The 20,102-nt window shown below is 38.6% G+C and overlaps 2 protein-coding genes across 6 annotated transcripts in view; both read right to left on the reverse strand.

The window, feature by feature from the left end:
- MCUB (mitochondrial calcium uniporter dominant negative subunit beta) overlaps window positions 1-20,102 on the reverse strand; it is a 1,088,652-nt gene that overhangs the window by 200,061 nt on the left and 868,489 nt on the right. The window lies entirely within an intron of this gene.
- SEC24B (SEC24 homolog B, COPII coat complex component) overlaps window positions 1-20,102 on the reverse strand; it is a 106,119-nt gene that overhangs the window by 75,472 nt on the left and 10,545 nt on the right. For 4 of the 5 annotated variants that reach the window (XM_050790982.1, XM_050790980.1, XM_050790979.1 and 1 more), the window contains exon 2: window positions 1,343-2,086. In XM_050790982.1, the coding sequence (XP_050646939.1) occupies window positions 1,343-2,086 (744 nt within the window). Of the gene's footprint in view, window positions 1-1,342; window positions 2,087-15,236; window positions 15,330-20,102 lie in introns of all 5 variants that reach the window. The other variant, XM_050790983.1, reaches the window with a different exon arrangement.

Raw genomic sequence — 20,102 nt, forward strand, 5'->3', positions numbered from 1 at the left:
CAGAGTGGAAAGAGAAAAAAGGATACCAAGAACAGCTGGATCCACTGCATCCACCTAGACTTGTGTTGTGAGGAAAATACCCCCTTTTTGTTTAAACTACTATTAGCTGCTTGTAGCTGAAAGCATTTCTAAACGACATAGCAATGAAAGAGTAGATGATCTCAAATGAACAGCTTGGGTCTGATATTAAAGTTCTAATTTTAAATAATCTAATTGTCCAGAGAAGGATATCTTTCCACAGCATCTTTGACACATGGCTATCCAGACAATGATACACAGCTAAAGATATCATTCCAAAAGTTACCACAGTTTTACCAATTTCCATTTTTTACATACATTTTCAGTTGCTTCAAGAGCAGATTCTGTTAAATTCAAGTTCGCAAACTGAATTAAAATGAATATATCCTATGGAAACACTGTACTTAAAAAGCCACACTGGGCCAGGCGCGGTAGCTCGTGAGTTCAAGACCAGCTTGGGCAAAGTGGCAAAATCCCATCTCTACAAAAATAGCTGGGTGTGGTGGCATATGCCTGGTAGTCCCAGCTACTTGTGGGGCTGAGATGGGAGGATCACTTGAGCCCAGGAGGTCGAGGCTGCTGTGAGCCGAGATCATGCCCAGCCTGGGTGATAAAGTGAGACCCTGTGTCAAAAAAAAAAAAAAAAAAAAAAAAAAAAAAAAAAAAAAAAAAAAAGCAAGCCACGTCTTACATACATAATTTTTAAACGAATAAATTTAACAACACTTTGGTTTAGGAAGGTCAGAAGGGCTAAATACCAGGGTATTCTTCACGCATCTTCCTTTCCCTTCCCCATCTTTCAGCCTAACTTACTAATCTGAAAATGAGAAACACTGTTTATGTGCAGGAAAGATGTCTTCTGCAAAAGTCACTGACAGGGGCTAACTTGGGGAAACCAGTGCACTGCTGCAAATCATCCTCTTTTCTAAGTAAGTGGGGCTCTGGCTAGTAAAACAACTGTCCTAAGGTTGAACTAGTATAAAAGAGAAAATAGTGGCCAACATATCCTCAAAACAGACCCTTCCATTTTGCCCTGTATCTAATTCACATTAAAGACAACTATTGCAGATGTATAAAATAGATCAATAAATGCTGACTGATCATGGCAAGGAAACAAGCTAGACAAGGCAGATGGTTGGGTGGCTAACTGGGAATGGATGAGAAGAAAGGGTTCAAAGAGGTGCTGCAAAAAACCACAATAAATTGAACAAACTTCCAGTTTTTCTATCAGGTAATATCACCTTTAACCTTCATGTAAATAATAACTTAATTGGGAATGAGCTGATTTTCAAACATGTTTTGGTGAACTTTTCATTCAACCTACCAGTAATTGTTGGGTTGTTGTTCGCTACAGCCAGGGATCCTGTGTGGTTTCGGATGAGATTGTCTTGAGTCGATGGAAGGCCTGGAGCTGACCACGTTAGAGTATTGTATCCTGAAAGACTTTGCTGCTGCTGGTGCTGTTGTGATGGTGGAGGTGGAAGTGGCAATGGATGGCTGATAGCTGTATTTTGACCAGAGAATGAATTATCTTTAACTGGCCTAATAGTTGGAGCACTCTGTGAGGTAAACATTTGCCCATATGTATCACCAGCAGGCAGAGAGGGATATGAAACACTAGGATATGCAGCATTAGAAACAGTTGACATAGCATAATGACCACAAGTAGAGGGAAATCCCTGAGACGCAACAGAAGAGTTGGCAGAGTACATGGCTGGACTATTGTAGTGATTCACAAAAGAGGAGTATGGTTGGGAGGCACTCGTATGCAAATGGGATGCTGATGATGCAGCACCTTGGAAAGATCCTAGAGTGGATCCCACAATATGAGGGGCAGGAGGACCCCTGCTGTACATCTGCTGTGCTCCTGGTTGCTGGTTCACTGTGTTAACAGTCACATTTTGTGTTGGTACTGTATAGAGAGCAGAGTAGTAATCACCACACTGAGTATCCAATGGCAATGAGGTCATTTTCCCAGGTCCTTGAGAGTAATGTCCTGAGGGAGCAATATAGTTTTGATGATGCAATCCATATCCAGATGGAACCTGCATTTGATTCTGGGCTGGACCTGAAAAAGAAATGCAAGTATTTACAGGTATTGGTAAACACATAACTAATTTTTAAAAATAGTCCCCACTTAAATGTTGACCCAATTAACTTTCTTTTCCATAATCTCAACTTATTACAAAAGGCATACACTGTTATAGACCCATTATGGTAGCCAGCCTCCAACATGGCCCCCAGTGATCCCCAATCCTCCTGTTATCCACACCCTTGTGTAGTCCTCCTCCCTCACAATGTACCAGAACTGGTCTGTATGAACAACAGCATACGGCAGAGGTGATGATATGTCACTTCCATGTTAGGTGAGTCTTGAGCTCTGGCTCTCTTTCTCTCAGATACCTGAGTCTGAAAGAAGACAAGCTGCCAAGTCGTGAACAGTCCTATGAAGAAGCCCATGCAAGGAGGAACTTAACTCCCTGGCCAACAGCCAAAGAGAAACTAAGATCTGCCAACAACCACGACTGAGCTTTCATGCAGATCCTCCAAACTCAGTAGAATCTTGAGATAACTATATAACCCAGCTAACAGCTTATCTCATGAGACACCCCGAGCCAGAACCACCTAGCTAGGCTGCTCCCAAGTTTATATTCCTGAGAAACTGTGAAATAAATAGTAGTTGTTTTAAGTTGTTAAGTTTGGGGGGTATTTTGTTATACAGCTATCAGCAAGTAATATACTCAGCCTGGAAGAAGTTTAAACTTTGAGACAGGCCGGGCGCGGTGGCTCAAGCCTGTAATCCCAGCACTTTGGGAGGCCAAGATGGGCGGATCACGAGGTCAGGAGATCGAGACCATCCTGGCGAACACGGTGAAACCCCGTCTCTACTAAAAAAATACAAAAAATTAGCCGGGCGAGGTGGCGGGCGCCTGTAGTCCCAGCTACTCGGGAGGCTGAGGCAGGAGAATGGCATAAACCCAGGAGGCAGAGCTTGCAGTGAGCTGAGATCCAGCCACTGCACTCTAGCCTGGGCAACAGAGCCAGACTCCGTCTCAAAAAAAAAAAAAAAAAAAAAAAAAAAACTTTGAGACAGGGTCTCGCTGTGATCCCAGGCTAGAGTGTGGTAGCATGGTCATGGTTCACTATAGCCTTGTTCTCCTGGGCTCAAGCAATCTTTTCACCTCAGCTGTCCGAGTAGCTGGGACCACAGGTGTGTACCATGGTGACCAGCTAATTTTTACTTATTTATTTTTTACAGAGATGGGCTCTCACTATGTTGCCCAGGCTGGTCTCCCATACACCACTGCCCAGTTAATGTTTTTAAATTTATTTTTTTGTAGAGACAGGGTCTCACTGTGTGCCCAGGCTGGTCTTAAACTCCTAGACTCAAGTGACTCTCCTCCCTTAACCTCTCAAAATGCTGGGATTATAGGCATGAGCCACTGCACAGAGCCAAAAATTTTTTCTCACTTTTTATTTTTCCTAACTATAAAAGCAACAATATACCCACTATAGAAAAAAATTCAAACAATGAAGAGTATAAGGTAAAAATCTCTGTCTAGTAGCTTATATCCTATTTCCCAGATATAGTTACAGTTAATGATTATGCATCCTTTGTATATCCATGTTATCTATGTAATGCATATGTAAGCACGTATATAATTTACTTGATTTTTTAAACACACAAAAGGATATTAGTTCTGCAACTTGCTTTTTACTTAATATATGCTGAATATCCTTCTGTATTAGCATATATAAATCCTCATTATTCTTTTAAAAATTTACATATAGTACTTCATTGTAGAGATATAACATTATTTACCAAATCTCCATTGATGAATATCTTGGGGATGAACCAATTTATATTTATGAGGTCAACATTTGTGATGAAGCTATAAGACAAATTTCTAAAAGTCAAACTGGAAGTTCAAAAGGTTTATGTTTTTAAAATTGACATTATTGGCAAATATCTCTTAAAAGGGCTATCTATTTATACCTCCCATCAATAATGCTTCAGATTGCCTCATCATCCCAACACTGACTATATTTTAATCTTTGCCAATCTGAAAAGTGAGAAACACTTTAGTTTACAGTAGTTAACTTTGAATGATGCCGAGACTCTCATTTGGGTGTCTTCCTCTGCTGTTTGCTTTTTCTATAGCATTGTGATTTCCTTAATGATTTCTAACTGTTCTCACACAGTAGAAAATTCGCCTAATGTTATGTACTATAAGTATTTCCCCCAGGTTACTGTTATGTTTTGACTTTATTCATGGTATCTTTTGCTATCGTTTCTTGATTACGTAGTAAAATTCTTTTTTTATGCTTGACAAATTTTTAAATCATACTTAGTAGTGGTTTCTTCATTTCAAGATTGTAAAACTATAAAACCTTGTTTTACTCTAATGTTCTATACCTTCATTTTTATGTATCTTTGATAAGTATAGCATATATTTTATCAATACCAACAAAACATTAATCCTAATGTTAATCTTATTAATATTACTACATTAAATATATTATATTATATGCCACTCACTGTTCTAAATGCTTTACATATATTAACTTCTTTAATCTTCTAAAGTACATAGTATTATTATACCCATTTATCAATAAATGAGCCACAAAAGTTAAGATGTTTAACACAGTTACATGCTTAGGAACTAACTGGGCTGGAATTTGAATCAGGCAGTCTGGCTCAAGTTCATGCTGTTAACCAATGATCTGCTGTCCTTTGCTACAAATGGCCAATTGTCCCAACAACAAAATTCTAGTTTTAGTTCCAATTACTTTTCTTTGGGTTTTGGGCAAATCTTAATTATCTTGGAATCTAGTTTTTCTGTCTTGTGGAAGAAAAGAGATTATCTGTGCCATATCTCAAATGAAAGGATAAGTTAACAGAAAATTGACAAGATGTTTCAGCCCCACTGACACAAGTACACAAAGGAAGTACCACTATACTCCTTGCCATAATAATGTATTAAAATACTTGTTTATAAAAGAGATAAGAATAAAGTTTACATTTTCCAATTGTTTTCAATTTCTTTTAAGTAATGTAATGGAATCTTCATTTCTGTTCATGTAATATAGATACTACGGCCAGCATAAAAATAACTTACACAGTCAAGCTGTAAGGGAAAAATATCATCTACATTCCTCCTATAATTCCAAGAAGTATACAGAGAACAAAAATACTGATAACACTATTTTACTAGGTGCATAATTGACTTTTCTTTCAGATTATTTTAGATGGTAATAATCCATCTGAGAGAATTGATTTACTTAAGGAAATAAAGTCTGTTAGGAATCTTTCATTAACACGACAAAAGTAAAATGTTGTTCTCCTTTCTCCTATTTAAATATATTAAAAGATGGATTTGCTAACTTTCACTGTAGTCTCAGAAAAGTCTGCACTAGTAGAATTTATCAATGAAGAGCCAAGTCAGATTTAGAGAAATCTGTTCAAATTATCTACCCACTTAGTGATTGATTTGGCATATCCATGCTACATGATCTGAAAAGAGAAATCATCATTATGTCCTAACTATTCAAATGTCATTCTTTTAAAAATAACAGGAATGTTCTATCTGCTGAAATTTATCAGAAGTGAGTTGCCCACCAGAATAAGTCTATTTACTTTCTAGCTTATCAAAGAAAGGTACTACTCTGGGAAAACATGGGGGTGGGAATATCTAATATATCTAATTATATGTAGATGCTTACCATTCCATACTTTATATCAAGATCTAAATGTTCCCAATCTATAAAAAAGTATCTGAAAGTAATTAAAGTTAATAAAAAAGATGAATGTACATCATTTTTAACATGTATTCAGTATTTTTAAATTACTGAGATATTTTGCTTTTTTGTACTATTTCTTCAAAAACCATTATGTATTTTACACTTATAGCACTTCTCAATCTGATCAACCATATGTCAAGTACTCAACAGCCATGTATAGCTAGTGGTGACCACACTGGATGGTGAAAGTCTACAGCATATGTCTATGATTCCAGTTGTTTCTGCCTCTCATGATAATTAAATTTTCAGCCCTCAGTGTTTTTCCCCCTATTCTTTTCTCATGTACCTGTTCAATTTTTTTCCCATATTTATTTAAGCTCTATGGCTTCCAAATACTATATTCCAAGAAAGAACTATTTTACTATTTTTTCTTTTTGTTTTTCTTTTTTTGAGACGGAGTCTCGCTCTGTTGCCCAGGCTGGAATGCAGTGGCGCGATCTCAGCTCACTGCAAGCTCCACCGCCTCCCGGGTTCACGCCATTCTCCTGCCTCAGCCTCCCGAGAAGCTGGGACTACAGGTGCCCGCCACCACGCCCGCCTAATTTTTTTGTATTTTTAGTAGAGACGGGGTTTCATCATGTTCGCCAGGATGGTCTCGATCTCCTGACCTCGTGATCCGCCCGTCTCAGCCTCCCAAAGTGCTGGGATTACAGGCATGAGCCACTGTGCCTGGCCCGAACTATTTTTTCTAAGATTAGAGCAACACTGTGCATTATGTACATATATACACATATTATGTTTAACTTATCTGAATACAAAACTCTTGTAGTAATTATTCATCTGTGATATTTATTGGGATTCAAAATGATCCTGCAGCATGTATGAAAAGACTGCTGGTATTTTAATACTTCTAATATAGACATAAAAGTTGTGGAGGAGAAATTTATGTGGAGGAGAAAAGAAATTTGTTATGTCAAATTTCTGAAAAATAACTTCAGAAGTACTTCTCTTATCACAAATGTGATAGTCATTGTAAAAAAAAAAATACAGAAAGTGATCAAATAAAAATCATCTGTAATCTTCCTGAGATAACCTGTTAACATTCTTATGTATACAAACCCTGTATTTTCTTTTGGCATATATATGCATAATTTAGGTAAGCAAAAGTGGGATTATAATGTATCTTTTAAATAATTTCTTCATTTAGCATGATTTGAATATCTTTCCATCATTATTTTTAACGTCTGAATAGTACTCCGTTACATGAATTTACCATATTTTAATCTATTTTCTATTTGCCATTTAGGTTTTCTTTTTTTTAACATAAACTACATAATAAACAGATCTGTAGGTAAATTTTTGTGTTCATTCACTTTACTAATAATAACTTCCTACCTGTTGCAATTGTTGGGTCAAGTCCCTAGTTGGCAGTTTAACTGTGCAGAAATGGGAGATGTCAGGATGCCCACCAAAAATGGAGGTAGAGACCGGAATCAAAGTGGGCCCAGAAGCTAAATCTGGCAGAGACTTCAAAGTCTTTATAAATATATTCCAAAAACGAAAAGAAAATATATTCCAAAAATTGGGGGAAAATGTTGCCAGCAAATGCAGAGACAAGGGATATCAAGAGAAATGAAAACTATTCTAAAAATATTCAAAAGAAATAAATATGCTAAATGGTCTCTACAGCATGGCAGAAGACTTAATGAACCTTGATTAAGTTGATCAACCTTGAAGACTGGTCAAGAAAATGAAAATGATCTCATCTAAGAAACTTAGAGAAAAAAAAAAAGACTGAAGAAAAATGAACAAAATTCGAGAGACCTATGGGACAACACAAAGCAGTCTAACACTTGTATAATCAGTAAGCGTGTAGTGGGCTAAAGAGTGGCCCCCTAAAAGATTATGTACACATCCTAATTCCTCCAATCCTGTGAAAATTATATGGAAAAGAGTGATTATTGCCTTAAATGATGAAAGACATGCTTAGGTTAAAGATCTTGAGGAGTCTCTCCTGGATTATTTGAGTGGGTCCTAAATGCAATCACATGTATCCTTATAAAATATACATACAGAAGAGAAGACATACACATAAATAGAGAGAAGTTAATGTGAAGTTGGAGCACAGAGTGATGTAGCCACAAGTGAAGGAATGCCAACAGTCAAGGACAAGTGGGAAGAGTCAATGAACGTATTACTCCCCTAGGAGCCTACAGAGGGAGGATGACCGCTGTGGTTTAAATGCTTGCTCCTCCAAAATTCATGCTGAAATTTCATCACCATTGTAACGGTATTAAGAGGCTGTGCCCTTATGAATGCATTAATGCCACTATCACAGAAGTGAGATTGGTATAAAAGGGCAAGTCTGGTCCCCTTTTCTCTGCCCCCACCTTTGCCCTTCTGCCACGTGATGTTTTCTGCCATGTTATGACACAGCAAGAAGGCCCTAACCAGATGCTGGCACCTTGCTCTTGGATTTCCCAGCCTCCAGAATTGTGAGAAGTAAATTTTTGTTCATTATAAACTAGCCGGTGTCAGGCATTCTGTCATAGTAGCACAAAATAGACTAAGAAGTAGTCCTGCCAACATCTTAATTTCAGACTTCTGGACTTCATAACTGCAGAAAAATACATTTATGTTCTTTTAAGCCACCTAGTTTATGGCCATTTGTTTCAGCAGTCCTAAGACATTAATAAAGATATAGAACAGAAATTCTCAAAGCGTAGCATACAAAACCCTAGCAGTGCCAGAAACTCTTTGGGGAAAATCCATGAGTAAAAACTATTTTCATAATAGTACTAAGATGATATTTGCCTTTTTCACTGTGTTGACAATTATACTAATGATACAAAAGCAACGATGGCTGCAATGTGAACCCTGGGGCACAAACTGAAGCAGTGGCACCAAGCAATACTAGCAGTTACTATATTCTTCACTACCATGCACTCACATATATTTTTAAGCCAGTTTCCCTTAAGAAAGTCGTAAATAAAGCAGTAAAAATTAACCTTATTACATTAAAAACAATAGTCTCTGTGAAACATAAAGCACTTTTATTGCACACTGAAAGATAAATGTTATCTTCAGGAAAAGTACTTGTTTAACTTAGCTGTGAGTTCTATCATTGAACAAAACTTCAGCAAATAGAATACAACAATATATTAAAAGTAAAATACATCATGACCAAATGGGGTTCATATTAGGAATACAAGGTTGTTTGACCATTTGAAATATATTCAATGTGATTCAACATATTAACAGACTTAAGGAAACACCATATAATCATATCAATAGATACAGAAAATGCATTAGATAAAACTTGGCATCCATTCATGATAAAAACTCTCAATAAACTAGGAAGAGAAAGAAACTTTCTTAACCTGATAAGCACTATCTACTAAAAACCTATAGCAAACCATACTTAATGGTAAGGAACAGACAGACTGCTTTTATCCTAACGTTAATTACATGCAAGGCAAGATGTCCTCTCTCATCACTCCTATTCAATAATGTACAACATGTAAGCCCCTTCAGTGAGGCAAGAAAAATAAATAAATAGTAGATAGACTGGAAGGGAGTTAAAAAAAAAAAAACTGTCTTTATTTGCAGAATGACATAACTGTCTAGGTAGAAAATCCCGAAAAAATCTTCCAAAAAATGCCTGGAACTAATAAGTGAGTTTATCAAGGTCACAGAATATAAGGTCAATATATAAGAATCAATTATGTCTCTAAAGATCAGTTATAAACAAGGGGAATTAAGATTTTAAAAAAAATATCATTTATAATAGCACAAAAAAAGAAGTACTTAGATATGTAAGTCTAATGAAATATGTTCAGAACCTATATAAAGAAAACTACAAAACACTAATGAAAGGAATCAAGGATTTAAAGAAATGGAACGACATACCATGTTCATGGATTAGAAGACTTGATATTATGATGTAACTTATCTAAGTTCTGATCTTTAGATTCAATGCAATCATAATAAACAACACCAGCAGGCTTTTTTCTGTAGATATCAACAAGCTGATTCTAAAATTTCTATGGAAATGCAAAGTTACTAAAAACAAACAAAAACTGAAAAGGAACAAAGCTGGAAGACTCACATTACCCAATTTTAAGGTGTACTTTATAGGTTACAACAATTTAAAAAGTGTGGTATTGGTGAAAGGACAGATAGACAGAATGCAACATAGTCTAGAAACAGACCCACAAAAATACAGTCAACTGATTATTGACAAAGGTACCAAGGCAATGCAATTGAGGAAAGATAGTTCTTTCAACAAATGGTGCTGGAATAACTAGATATTCACATGTGAAAAAAAGAAAAGAACTTCAACATATATTAAACAAAAATTAAGTCAAAATGAATCATAGACCGGGTGTGGTGGCTCATGCCTGTAATCCCAGCATTTTGGGAGGCCTAGGCGGGCAGATTACCTGAGGTCAGGAGTTAGAGACCAGCCTAGCTAACATGGTGAAACCCCAACTCTACTAAGACTACAAAATGAGCTGGACATGGTGGTGCATGCCTGAAATCCCAGCTACTCGGGAGGGCTGAGACAGGAGACTTCACTTGAACCCGGGAGGCGGAGGTTGGAGTTAGCCTAGATAGCACTACCGCACACCAGCCTGGGTGACAAAGTGAAACTCCCATCTCAAAAAATAAAATAAAAAATAAAAAGAATCCTAAATCTCATTGTAAATTAAACATTTAAGAGAAAATATAGATTTCTGAAGGGAATCTGGGATTGACAATGAATTCGTACTATAGAGGTGAAAGGGGCAGCTCCCCTTGGCCCTCTGAAGGTGTGCTGAAAACTCAACTTGCAAAAGGCAGATTAACAGGAGAAAAGACATACAAATTTATTTAACATGTAATACATGGGGGCTTTCAGAATGAGACCCAAAGATAGAGGAAATTGTCCATCTTTATGCTTAGGTTCAACAAAGTATGGACAGCCATGCAAAAGTATAATTGGATAAAAAGGCTATAATCTAATGTAAACAGACTGAATGGGGAAACCCAGGAAGGCCTATCTGTTTAGTTTCTTCTTGGCCTGAGCACACATTCTTTCCTACTGCTTATGGGGCAGGACCCTCTCTGGAATGGGTTTTATGACCTACAGTCAAACAAGGTAGGTGAGATAATTACAGCCAGTTTTTACAGATAGGACAGAGGGAAAGTTAGAGTAATATTTTTAGGTTTTATGGCTTGCTTTGGGGAAAAAAGGTTCCAGTTTCTATGACCTGCTTTGGGGAAGAGGGAATCTGGTTTCTAAGGCTAGCCTCAGGGGAGAACAGGACTGAGAGACAGGCGGCAACAGAAAGTTAGAGAAAAACTTTTGCTTCTGAGGCCTTCATTTTGGAGTTTTGTTCTTTCTTTCTTCTCTTTCTTCTCTCTCTCTCTCTCTCTCTTTCTTCCCTTCTTTCTTGAGACAGAGTCTTGCTCTGTCACCCAAGCTGGAGTGCAGTAGGGCAATCTCAGTTCACTCCAACCTCCACCTGAGGGTTCAAGTGATTCTCCTGCCTTACTTTCCCTAGTAGCTGGGATTACAGGCACCCACCACCATACCTGGCTAATTTTTGCATGTTTAGTAGAGACCACAGGGTTTCATCATGTTGGCCAGGCTGGTTTTGAACTCCTGGGCTCAGGGAATCCTCCTGCCTCAGCCTCCCAAAGTGCTGGGATTATAGGTGAGAGCCACTGCACCCAGCCTGAGGTTTCGTTTTCTGAGCCTCAACATCACCTATGATACTCAGCAACATAAAATATTGATAAAGTTGACTTTACCAAAATGAAAAAAAAGTATGCTCTGTGAAAGGAGCTAAGGGGGATTAAAGATAGATAAGACAGTTGGCCAGGTGTGCCTGAGGTCAGGAGTTCGAGACCAGCCTGGACAACATGGAGAAACCCTGTCTCTACTAAAAATACAAAAATTAACTGGGTGTGGTGGTGCATGCCTGTAATCCCAGCTATTCGGGAGGCTGAGGCAGAAGAATCACTTGAACCCGGGAGGCGGAGGTTGCAGTGAGCTGAGATCACGCCATTGCACTCTAGCCTGGGGGACAAGAGCGAAACTCCGTCTAAATAAAATAAAATAAAATAAAAAGACACAGTCATGAAAACGTTTAGGAAAATTAAAAGAATAACACAGAAAGAAAATGTCTGCAAATCAGACACTTAATAAAAAACTTGTACCCAGAATACACTAAGAACTCTTAAAACTCAACTAGTAAAAAAATAGACAACCCAATCAAAAATCGGTAAAAGATCTGAAAAGGTCATCACCAAAAAAGTTATAAGAATGTAAAATATACACATGAGAAGATGCTTATCATTAGTTATTAGGAAAATATAAATTAAATTACAACAAGACACTATCAAAAACATCAAATGCTGGCAAAGATGTGGTGCAAGAGAAACATTCACTCATTGTTGGAGGGAATACACACCAGTACAGCCACCCTGAAAAATAATTTTGCAATTTGTTATAAACTTAAGTATATATTTACTACGTGACCCAACAGTCCCACTCTAGTTATTTACCTAAGTGAGCTGCAAACTTGCGTCCACACAAAAGCCAGTACATGAATGTTTATGGTAGCTTTTTTTATAACTATCCAACACTGGAAACAACCAAGATGTCTGATAACACAGGAAGGGACAAATAATCATGGTACACACATAAACAGAATACTACTTAGCAATAACAAGGAACAGAATATGAATTTGTACAGCAGCATGGATGAATGTAGCTAAGCGAAAGGAGCCAGACCCAAAGGGCTACATATTACATGGTTCCGTTTATATGACATTCAGAAAAACAAGGATAGAGAACAGAGCAATGGCTGCCAGGGGCTGGTGAGAGGCACTGACTACAAGAACATTTTTTTTTTTCATGGTGATGGAACTGTTTCAGATGGTACTGCACTGGCATAATACATACATGATTACATGTGTTTATCTAAACCTGTAGAGCTGTATTATACAAAGAATAAAAGGAAATATACTATACGTAAATTTTCTTTAATAAATCAACCAGGATGTCAAGAAAACCTAGGCTAGAATACAGACTGTGACAGATCAGTCTAATTGTATTACAAATGTATGATAACCTAACTGAATGATGTTTAGGTAATACAGATACAGATAGACAGACACAAAAATAATTATAGATGAGTTAGCATATACATATACATACTCACATTTCCTAGCTCTGTCCACTTTCAGAGCCTGAAGCAGTGACACCACCGTAGTAATAAGCATATCCAACACCTAGTTCTTGGTTTCTAAATATCATCCTCCAATAAAAGAAACCAGAGTCCCTTGGACATAGGGTTGATTTTGGTACTGGGATAAGGCAAGTACAAGATAGAGTAACTTGTAGTGTCAGAAAGTAAGGAAGTGCCCAAACAACAAAAGGATTGGGGGAAAGGGATACAGAAGCCAACATAAAAGAGCTCCCAATGGCCACAGCTGGAATAATCTGAGCAACAAAAGTAAGTATCAATAGTATTGGCACTTTGGGAGTCAAGGTAGGAGGATTGCTTGAGGGCAGGAGTTTGAGACCAGCCTGGGCAACATAGCAAGACCCCGTCTCTTTAAAAAAAAAAAAAAGAAAAAATTAGCTAGGCAGATGGCACCAGCTACTTGAGAGGATTGCTTGAGCCCAGCAGGTTAGGGCTGCGGCAAGCCATGACTGTATCACTGCACTCCAGGCTAGACAATGGAGCAAGACCCTGTCTCCTTCTCTATATACAGCATTGGATTATACCTCAAAGAATAAAGTAAACATTTTTGAGTTTATAATAACATACACAAATGATTGAATAAATTTTAAAATGGGATTAAACGGGGAAATCTCCGTTATACGAAACAGGGAAAGAGAAAATTACCATTAGAAATCCATAGTAGCTGGTGCTGTGGCAAATATCTGTAGTCCCAGCTACTGGAAAGGCTGAAGAGAGAGGATCCCTTAAACCCAGGAGTTCTGGGCTGTCATGTGTTACACTGATTGGGTGTCTACACTAAGTTTGACATCAATATGGTAATCTCCCAGGAGCAGGGAGGGGACCACCAGGTTGCCTAAGGAGGGGTGAACCGGCAGAAGTAGGAAATTAAGGATATAAAAAATCCCATGCTGATCAGTAGTGGGACTACAACTGTGAATAGCCACCATACTCCAGCCTGAGCAAGAGGAAGACTCTGGCTCTTTAAAAAAAAAAAAAAAAAATTGCACAGTAATAATTGAGGCAGGTGAGAGTAAGCAAAATTCATTAGTGAAATGCTAAAATGAGTGAGTAATTTTTTTTTTTGAGACGAGTCTCATTCTGTCACCCAGGTTGGAATGCAGTGGCGCGATACTGGCTCTCTGAAACCTCTGCCCCCCACCCCGGGTTCAAGCTATTCTCCTGCCTCAGCCTCCCAAGTAGCTGGGATTACAGGTGCCTGCCACCACGTCCAGTTAATTTTTGTATTTTTAGTAGAGATGGGGTTTCACCATCCTGGCCAGGCTGGTCTTGAACTTCTGCCCTGGTGATCCACCCACCTTGGCCTCCCAAAGTGCTGGGATTACAGGTGTGAGCCACTGCACCCGGCTGTGAGTGAAATTTTAAGAAGAAACAGAATGGTAGACTAACTTCAAAGTATCTCCCAAGGAATATTTATTAATTACTGTGGTGATCTGAACATAAGCCCACAAATCATTTGGTACACCTCATTGCAGAAGGCAGAGTTTAATTCCCTTTTTTTCCTACATTTTTAAGAGACAGGGTCTTGCTCTGTCACCCAGTCTGGACTACAAAGGTGTGATCATAGCTCACTGTAACCTTGAAGCCCTGGACTCAAGGGAACCTCCCATCTCAGCCTCCAGAGTAGGTGGGACTACAGGCAAGTGCAACCACACCCTGGTAATAATTTTACTTTGTTTGTAGAAACAAGGTCTATGTTAGCCAGGCTGGTCTCAAACTCCTGGCCTCAAGTAATCTTCCTGCTTCAGCCTCCCAAAGTGCTGAGATTACAGGTGTAAGCCACTGCATCCAGCTTCTCTTTCTTTTGAGAGTAGGCTAGAGTTAAGTGAATCACTCCTAATAAACATACCATGAAAAGGAAAAAATAACTTTACAGAGGAAGAACCTCATAGACATCCCTCTATTATAGACTCAATGTTTATGTCCCCCCAAAACTATGCTGAGGCCCAATTTGATGGTGTTAGGAGGTGGGGCCTTTGGGAGGTAATCAGGTTTACATTAGGTCATGAAGGCAGGACCACCATGAGAGAAGGAGTGCCCTTATAAAAAGAAGAGAGAGATCTCTCTATGTGCACATACCAAGAAAAGGCCATGTGAGCACACAGTGACAAGGTGGATAGAGGGTCCTCACTAGAATATGACCATACCGACAATCTGATCTCAAACTTCCAGCCTCCAGAATTGTTGTAAAAATAAATGTCTGGGCGCAGTGGCTCATGCCTGTAATCCCAGCAACTTGGGAGGCCAAGGCAGGCAGATTGCTTGGATCCAGGAGTTTAAGACTAGCTTGGACAACATGGTGAAACCCTGTCTCTACAAAAAAAAAAAAAAAAAAAAAAAAATAGAAAAATTAGCCAGGCATGGTGTCACATGCCTGTAGTCCCAGCTACTTGGGAGGCTGAGGTGGGAGGACTGCTTGAGCCTGGGAGGTCAAGGCTTCAGTGAACCATGATTGAGCCACTATACTCCAACCCAGGTGACAGTGAGACACTGCCTTAAAGAAAGAAAAGAAATATCTGTTGTTTAAGCCTCAGTCAATGGTGTTTCAATATAGCAGCCTGAGCTAAGACAACCCTCTTAACCAAGTCAAGTGCCCAAGGTTAACATGATCAGTAATAAAACAAGCTGGTACCATGCAAACCCTGAAATGACTCAGTAAGAAGCATACTTCACCACTGTGGTATTCTTATGAAAAACTCATACACACAATCTAATAATGAGAAAGCATCAGCAAACTCAAAGTGAGGAACTGTCTACAAAATACCTAATCAGTACTCTTTAAAAGCGAGGAAGTCATTAAAAAAAAAAAAAAAAAAAAAAAAAAAGACAAGACTAAAAAACTGTCAGACTACAGGCTAAGGAGACATGACAAGTAAATGCAAAATGATATTCTGAATTAAATCCTGAGACAGAAAAAAAGACATTGGTGTAAAAACTGGTGAAACATCAATACAATTTGTAATTTTATTTCACCAATGTTAATTTCCTGGTTTTGATAAATGTACCAAAATTTTGGAAGATGGGCTGGGCACAGTGGCTCATACCTGTAAATCCCAGCACTTTGGGAGGCTGAGGGAGGCAGGTCAGGAGTTCAAGAACAGCCTGGCCAACATGGTGAAACACCGTCTCTACTAAAAATACAAAAACACAAAAATTAGCCAGGCATGGTGGCAAGTCCCTGTAGTCTCCGCTACTCGGGAGGCTGAGGCAGGAGAATCGCTTGAACCTGGGAGGCCGAGGTTGTAGTGAGCAGAGATCACATCACTGCACTCCAGCCTGGGCAACAGAGCAAGACTCTGTCTTAAAAAAAAAAAAAAGTTTCATAAGTTATCGTTAGAGGAAGCTGACTGAAGGGTACTGCACTTTCTGTACTATCTTTGCAACACTTCTGTAAGTCTAAAATTATTGCAAAATAAAGTTTTTAATATATCAGTAGAAAAAGGTGCTGGAAATGACCTATTAAATTGTATGACACACCAAACATAGCCAGAGTGATTTACCTAAAAAGCAGATCTGATATTGTTACTCCCTGTTTTGATGCCTTCTAATGGTTTCTCTTGCCACCAAAAAAAAAAAAAAAAATTCAAATTATTTAACATGACCAATAAAACATACGTCCATATCCTAATCTCTGAACTTGTGAATATGTTAGATTACCTGGCAAAGGGGAATTAAGGTTGCACATGGTATTAAGAATGTTAATCAGCTGACCTTGAAACGGATTCTTGATTACCCAGGTGAGACCAATATAATCACAAGCATCCTTAAGAGCAGAACAAGAGGGGTAGAAGAGTCAGAGGGAGATGTGACTACAGAAGAATTCTCAGAGAGATGCAATGTTGCTGGCTTTGAACATGGAGAAAGTGGGCCATGAGCCAAGGAATGTGGGCAGCATCTAGAAGCTATCTGACAAAGGCAAGAAATTAATTCTCCCTTAGATTCTCTAGAAGAGAATGCAGCCCCGTAGATGCCTTGATTTTAGCTCAGGTGGACTTCTAACCTATAGGTGATAAATTCATGTTGTTTGAAGCCACTAATTTGTGGTCATTTGTTACAGCAGTAAATAGAAAACAATGCGAAGACTCTCCATAATCTGACCCCTGCTTATCACTCCTGTTTTATCACTCACCACCTCTTCATACAATAATTTTAAAGAGGTATGCCTTAATATACTAGTACACTGCAAGTCTTCCACATGCCTCTGCCGACATTTGATCAATAAATAAAATTTAATTTTGCTACACTTAAGATACTTACTGATATGGTGAAGTCAAATAGAATGTTGAGCTGGTGGGAAAAAATACTGTTTGCCACAAAAAAGCAAAGAAGCCACAGAAGAACACCAAGTAAGATTGTATGCTTGAGTTTTGCCTCAAGAGGCCCTAAAAGAGGTTCATCAAGGCAGAAGACAGTTTTACTTTAAGCTGTCTTATAGAGGCTTCTGAAGGGGATCAAGTGAGTATGTGATACTTTTTTTGAAACTTTTATTTTAATACAAGTGTTCAAAGTGTAATTCCTTTAAGAACGCCACCAAAAATTTTAGCACTGAAGTAGCCATGAGTATGAAAAGGCTGAGAATCACTGTTCTGCACATATCCTTATCATGCTAAATTTTTTTCAAGCCATGCTTCCTCACCTCTCAATCTTCAGATAGGCTTTTCACTCTACATGGAACCTTCCAAAATACTCTCTTCTGTTTCACCTGACCAATTCTTAACTTATTCTTCAGATCTCAGCTCAGCTCTTCCTCCAGGAGAACATTCTCTAATCCTACAAGTGAATGCATGCCATTACATAATATTGCTTCCACTTCACATTTATTTTGCTGCCGGCTCTGACTTCTCCTGTGTCTCTCTAATAAGAACCACTGTGATTATGTCAGGCCTACCAAGTTCCAGGAAAACCCCATCTCAAGAGCCTTAATTTAATCACAGCTGCAAAGGTTTCAGGGATTAGGACATGGACATAGCTGGTGGACCCATTATTCAGTCTACCACATCAGGTATCAATGGCAGATTTTCATACAACTATATTACAACTTGACTTTATGGAAAGCAAGTTTAGAATTCCACTGATTCCAAAATGCACCCCAATTTCAGGGTAAAAAATGTAAAAAAAAAAAAAAAAAAAAAAAAAAAGGATTCTTAGAATAAATTAACTTGATTATTATACCCAACAAATTGCCCAATACAGTGCCTTACAAATAAGCATCAAATAATCATCGAAAAACTAAACAATGGGCTGGGTGTGGTGGCTCATGCCTGTGATTGCAGCACTTTGGGAGGCTGAGGCAGGGGGACTGCTTGAGTCCAGGAGTTTGAGACCAGCCCAGGCAACATAGTGAGACTTCATCCCTACAAAAATGAAATTAAAAATTACACAGGTATGGTGGTTTGTGCCTGTAGTCTCAGATACGTGGGAGGCTGAGGTGCTAGGCTTGCTTCAGCCCAGGAGGTCGAGGCTGCATTGAGCCAAGATTGTACCACTGCACTCCAGCCTGGATGACAGAGAGAGATCCTGTCTCAAAAAAATAAATAAAATAAAATAATAAAAATAACAGGCTGGGCACAGTGGCTCATGCCTGTAATTCCAGCACTTTGGGAGGCTGAGACAGGCAAATCACAAGGTCAGGAGATCGAGACCATACTGGCTAATATGGTGAAACGCCATCTCTACTAAAAATACAAAAAAAAAAAAAAAAAAAAAAATAGCTGGACATGGTGGCGGGCACCTGTTCTCCCAGCTACTCGGGAGGCTGAGTCAGGAGAATGGCGTGAACCCAGGTGGTGGAGCTTGCAGTGAGCCAAGACTGTGCCACTGCACTCCAGCCTGGGCAACAGAGCAAGACTCTGTCTCAAAAGAAAAAAAAAAAAAAAGAAACAAACAAACAAACAAACAAAAACAAACTAAAAAATGGTCGCATGTGCTTGTAATCCCAGCACTTTGGGAGGCTGAGGCAGTAGACTGCTTGAGTCCAGGGGTTCAAGACCAGCCTGGACAACAGACCAAAACTCCATCTCTACAAAAATTACATAAAATTAGGCAGATGTAGTGGTGCACACCTGTAGTCCCAGCTACTCAAGAGGCTGAGGTGGATCACCTGACCCCAGGAGATCAAGGTTGCAGTGAGCAGTGATCACGCCACTATACTCCAGCTTGGGTGACACAGTGAGACCCTGCGTCAAAACAACAAATAAACAAAACTAAAAAAATTCCGTTTTTATATAATCTCTGAAAGAATTTTATATTCTTAGCTTCAAGTGAACTATGTCAAATAAAAGAGGGAAACAGATGATTCTAACACATTATCTACTCACTGGTACTGAATGAAGATCTGTATCTGAATCTGAATGAATAAATAAAAGATTTTTAACAAATGGTCTATAATCTTTTCAATGGAGCTTATCAGCTGGTCAGCCTGACTGATACTATCAGGTACCAGCAAGATACAGTCTATGATTTTCTATAAGCATATGTATGCCCTCCTGAGCAAGACTAAATTATCACAAGATCTACCCCTAGTACGTATGTGTCTCGGTAGCATAATCTCCTTTCAGACACTAGATTCTCACAAAAGGAAAACTGATTATCTTCCTGCTTTAAGAAAACTTAACACGAAAATTAAAATTTATAAAACAAGTATTTCATGCAAGTCTAGTCCCTGTACCAAAAAACAAAACAAAACAAAACAAAAACAAAAAAAAAACACCATAGGATCTCTTTAGGGCATATGAAATAGGATTTGGTTTGAAAAAATTCCCTAAATGACTTCCCTTTACTCCACTTTCACTTCCCTCTAATTCATTACTAACACTACCAGAGTACTTTTTAACATTCCTTACCATACAATCTTTAGTGGCTCTTGATCCAAATGAAGTCTAAACTTCTTAGGACAATTTCCAGGAACCTCCATTAACAGCCCCAACGTAATTGTAAAAACTATTCTTTTTTTTTTTTTTTTTTTTGAGACAGAGTTTAGCGCTTGTTGCCCAGACTGGAGTGCAATGGTGCGATTGCAGTTCACTGCAACCTCCGCCTCCCGGGTTCCAACAATTCTCCTGCCTCAGCCTCTGAAGTAGCTGGGAT

Source organism: Macaca thibetana, chromosome 5, assembly GCF_024542745.1.
Source record: "Macaca thibetana thibetana isolate TM-01 chromosome 5, ASM2454274v1, whole genome shotgun sequence".
Taxonomy (NCBI): domain Eukaryota; kingdom Metazoa; phylum Chordata; class Mammalia; order Primates; family Cercopithecidae; genus Macaca; species Macaca thibetana.